Below are 4,570 nucleotides of genomic sequence, written 5' to 3' on the forward strand. Positions count from 1 at the left end.
CATGGAGGGATTCCTTGCAGCTCTACTTCCTGTGGTTAAGATGACTCAGCATCAGGGATGTTTTTGTCAAGAGTCTGGGAGGTGGAGGCTGGTGGCTGGTGGCTGCTGCTGATTGTTCCCTGCCAGGCTGTGTCGGATCCCATATCCAAAGTATATGAGAAACCCTAGAAGGGAGATGATATGATGAGAAGGAAATGTAGGTGCTCTCCTCACTTCCAAATGCCCCGTAGACCTTCTATGGTGTCTGATACAGTGTGGGGAGAAATAGTAGGAAGATGTTGGGTCCAGTCATTCAAGTAACCTCTTCATCCCAGAAAGCAACTTACCAATGGCATTCCAGATGCCAAACAGGGCCCAGGTCCCAGAGGTCGTCTGCATCATCAGGTAAACATTCACAAAGATGCTGACCAGTGGAAGGACAGGCAGAGCAGGGACCTGTGGGCAGAGTCAGGTCATCACTGAACACAGCCCAGATGTCTTAAAGGGAGATCCTACCCCACGTGGGTGGGAGGCTCCTGTCCTCCTCGGGCTGTGCATTCAGTGCCTACTGAGATTATGTATGCAAAGCCCTGAGGGTGGATCAGGGAAGAGTCCATTGGTTTCAGTAACTCCCCTCATTCCCTGTCCAAGAAAGGATATTTTGCCGTCAAAGGACACAGACTTCATTCATACCAGGTGGACACTTTGGACACATAAGTTCACATACCCTGAATGGAAGAGGAGAGGGGTCCTGGGGCTGCCTCCAGATGATGGCCGTGACCCCAGTGATGAGCAGCAGCAGCAGCACAGCCACTGTTGTGAGCACGGGGTCTCCAGAGAACACCTGGCTGGGCCACTGGGCCAGGATCAGGCTCAGGATAATCAGCAGGAGAACTGCAAGGGTCAAGGAGGAGGAGAACAGGCTGGACCCAGGAGACAAAGACGTCAGGACCTCGGGTCACATCCCTCCCTGAAACCACCAGTAGTATCAGGAAGGGCCATCATATCTGCAAGACTCCTCCACTGACAAAATACACACACTACATCCTGACAATTTCAAAATATGACCAAAGAGACATCCCAGTGCTCACCAAGCAGGAAGGCACATCCATAGACAATCTGGGCAGATTTCTGGGTGGGGGTGCTGCTGACAGGCAACCACAGACTCTTGAGAGTCTTTGAGCTTCCTGCTTCAGGTTCAGAGTCCAAAGTATTTCCCTTGACTAGAGGCTTCATCTGAATTTTGTCTTCTGCTTTCTCATTCTTGCTTAAATTCCAGTCTGGCTGGTACCTGAATTAGAGATATTATAGGAGTATTAACAGCAGTCCCTACTCATTCAAAAACAGACATCCTAATGCACCACTTTCCTGCCTTAAGCAGAGCAGGACTTTAGAAGGCTTAAGGAGGTGGTGGGTGGGGGGTGGGGGGGTGAGGAAAAGATGGCAGAGGAATAGGAGGGGGAGACCACTTTCTCCACCACAGATCCATTGAAAGAACATTTGAACACTGAGCAAACTCGACAAAACAAATTCTGAACGTTGGCAGAGGACATCAGCCACTCAGAAAAGCAGCCCATTGTCTTCAAAAGGAGGTAGGACAAAATATAAAAGATAAAAAGAGAGACAAAATAGGGACAGAGATCCGTCCTGGGAAGGGATTCTAAAAAGAGAAGTTTCCAAACACCTGGAAACCCTCTCACTGGTGGGTCTGGGGGAGTTTTGGAATCTCAGAGCGCAACAAAATCATGAGGAAAAATAAATAAAACCCACATGTTACGTCCCTAACAGCAACTCCCAGAGGAGAAGTACTCCAGATGCTTTCCTCCACCACCAGCAAGCAGAGACTGAATGGGGATGAGCTGGCTGCCTTGCTTAGGGTAAGGACCATGCCTGAATGCCGTGAGGGCAATCTGAGGGAGCTAACGCGAAACCTAAACTGTGGAATAGCCAGAGAGAGAGGGAAAAAAGAGACAGAGAGGGAAAAAAGAGAGAGAAAACTATCCCGCGAAAAGCCCAAACCTAAGGCACTGCCGGCCTGCTCACAGAACAAAGGACTGAGCAAATACCAGAGGAGAGCTAGCTGGCTGCAGACCGGCCATCCCCAGCTGGAGGCAGGTGGGGGGCAGCCAGAGCTGGAAAGGGGCAATCTCGGCCCCAGAGAGGGCATGCCCTACCAAACTGTGAAGAGGCTTCCAGTTTCTAACCAAGACTTCCTGAGATTCTTGGAGGTTAACATCCACCGGGAGGGTCGCAGCCAGAGATCAGCTCCCCAGAAAAGACACACCGCACATCGGAGATGGGCGTGCCCCAGAAACCAAGCGGCTGGGACTGAGGAGGTGAGAAGTCGCATCGCACCTTAGGAGAGTGTGCTCACCAAGCAGCTGGTCGCCTGAGCTGCTCAGATCACGGAAGGCCACAAACACAGGCCCAACCGAGTCTGTGCTTTTGTGGAGTACCCGAGAACCTGAACCTGAGCAGCTTAGACATGGGAAGTGCATGCAACCCAGAGCCCGCTCCCTGCAGAGCAACCTGAAGCCTGAGCATGTAGACTTGGAAAGCACACACGCGGTGAGTATGGGCAAATCTAGTGTGGCTGAGACACTGTGAGCACGCCCCACACACGCCTGTGACATTTGTTTGCAGTGTTCCTCCCTCCCCACAGCACCACTGAACAAGTGAGCCTAAACAAGAGACCACCTTCGCCCCCTTGTGTCAGGTCGGAAATTAGACACCGAAGAGACCTGCAAACAGAAGAAGCCACATAAACACAGGGAACCGCTTTGGAAGTGACAGGTGCAACAGATTAAAATCCCTGTCATTAACACCGACTACATTGGAAGGGGCCTATAGATCTTGAGAAATATAACCTGGAACAAGGAACTATCTGAAACTGAACTGACCCTACACTGCCGGCAACAGCTCCAGAGAAACTCCTAGATATATTTTTACTATTATCATTTTTTTAAATTAAAATTTTTTTTCCTTTTTAAAATTTCCTCTATTACTCCTTTAATTTTCATTTTCATAAACTACTATTACATTGCAAAAAAAGACCCTATTTTCAAAGCAAACATCATATATATTTCTTATATATTTTGTGATTTTTTTTAATGATATTGTATTTTTGAGAGTCTAACCTCGACTCTAGATTTTTAATCTTTGCTTTATGGTATTTGTTATCAATTTTGTACATTTAAGAATCCAATCTTCAGTACCCATTTTTTACTTAGGAATATGATTACTGGCTGGATTAATCTCTCCCCCTTTTGACTCTCCTTTTTCTCCCCCAGGTCACCTCTATCTCCTCTCTCCCCCTTCTCTTCTCAACCCAACTCTGTAAATCTCTGTGTGTTCCAGGCTGTTGAGAACACTTAGGGAACAGAATACAGCCTAGATCTATCTCTCTCCTTTTGATTCCCCCCTTTCTCCTCCTGCTCACCTCTATTTCCTTCCTCTCTCTCCTCTTCTCTATGTAACTCCATGAACCTCTCTGAGGTTTCCAGACTGTGGAGAGCACATAGGGAATTGATTACTGGCTAGCTTGCTCTCTCCCCTTTTGATTCCCCCTCTTCTCCTCCTGGTCACCTCTGTCTCCCTCCTCCCTCTTCTCTTCTCCATGTAACTCTGTGAACCTCTCTGGGTGTCCCTCACTGTGGAGAATGTTTTCACCATTAACCTAGAAGTTTTATCATCAGTGCTGTATGGATGGAGAAGTCTTGAGGCTATTGTAAGAATAAGACTGAAAACCAGAGGCGGGAGACTTAAGCCCAAAACCTGAGAACACCAGAGAACTCCTGACTCCAGGGAACATTCCTTGATAAGAGATCATCCAAAGGCCTCCATACCTACACTGAAACCAAGCACCACCCACGAGCCAATAAGTTCCAGAGCAAGACATACCACGCATATTCTCCAGCAACGTGGGAACATAGCCCTGAGCTTCAGTATACAGGCTGCCCAAAGTCACACCAAACCCACAGACATCTCAAAACTCACTACTGGACACTTCATTGCACTCCAGAGAGAAGAAATCCAGCTCCACCCACCAGAACACTGACACAAGCTTCCCTAACCAGGAAACCTTGACAAGCTGCACGTCCAACCCCACCCACAGTGAGGAACCTCCACAATAAAGAGGAGCCACAAACTGCCAGAATACAGAAAGGCCACCCCAAACACAGCAATCTAAATAAGATGAAAAGGCAGAGAAATACTCAGCAGGTAAAGGAACATGATAAAAGCCCACCAAATGAAACAAAAGAGGAGGAAATAGGGAGTCTCCCTGAAAAAGAATTCAGAAAAGTGAGAGTAAAAATGAACCAAAATCTTGAAAACAAAATGGAGTTACAGATAAATAGCCTGGAGACAAGGATTGAGAAGATGCAAGAAATGTGTAACAAGGACCTAGAAGAAATGAAAAAGAGTCAATCAATAATGAATAATGCAATAAATGAGATCAAAAACACTTTGGAGGGAACCAACAGTAGTTTAACGGAGGCAGAAGATAGGATAAGTGAGGTAGAAGATAGAACGGTAGAAATAAATGAAGCACAGAGGAAAAAAGAATTAAAAGAAATGAGGACAACCTCAG

General features: G+C 47.2%; 1 protein-coding gene across 1 annotated transcript; it reads right to left on the bottom strand.

Moving 5' to 3' along the window:
- On the bottom strand, window positions 1-1,417 carry LOC120859506 (cationic amino acid transporter 3-like). Its single transcript, XM_040235593.1, has 4 exons — window positions 1,071-1,417; window positions 707-873; window positions 327-435; window positions 1-164 (listed from the first exon to the last, which is right to left on the bottom strand). The coding sequence occupies exons 1-4, from the start codon at window positions 1,213-1,215 to the stop codon at window positions 67-69; spliced, it is 519 nt and encodes a 172-aa protein (XP_040091527.1). The 5' UTR covers window positions 1,216-1,417; the 3' UTR covers window positions 1-66.
- Window positions 1,418-4,570: the final 3,153 nt, after the last annotated feature.

The sequence above is a fragment of the Oryx dammah genome, unplaced genomic scaffold, assembly GCF_014754425.2.
Source record: "Oryx dammah isolate SB20612 unplaced genomic scaffold, SCBI_Odam_1.1 HiC_scaffold_1322, whole genome shotgun sequence".
NCBI classification, from domain to species: Eukaryota; Metazoa; Chordata; class Mammalia; order Artiodactyla; family Bovidae; genus Oryx; species Oryx dammah.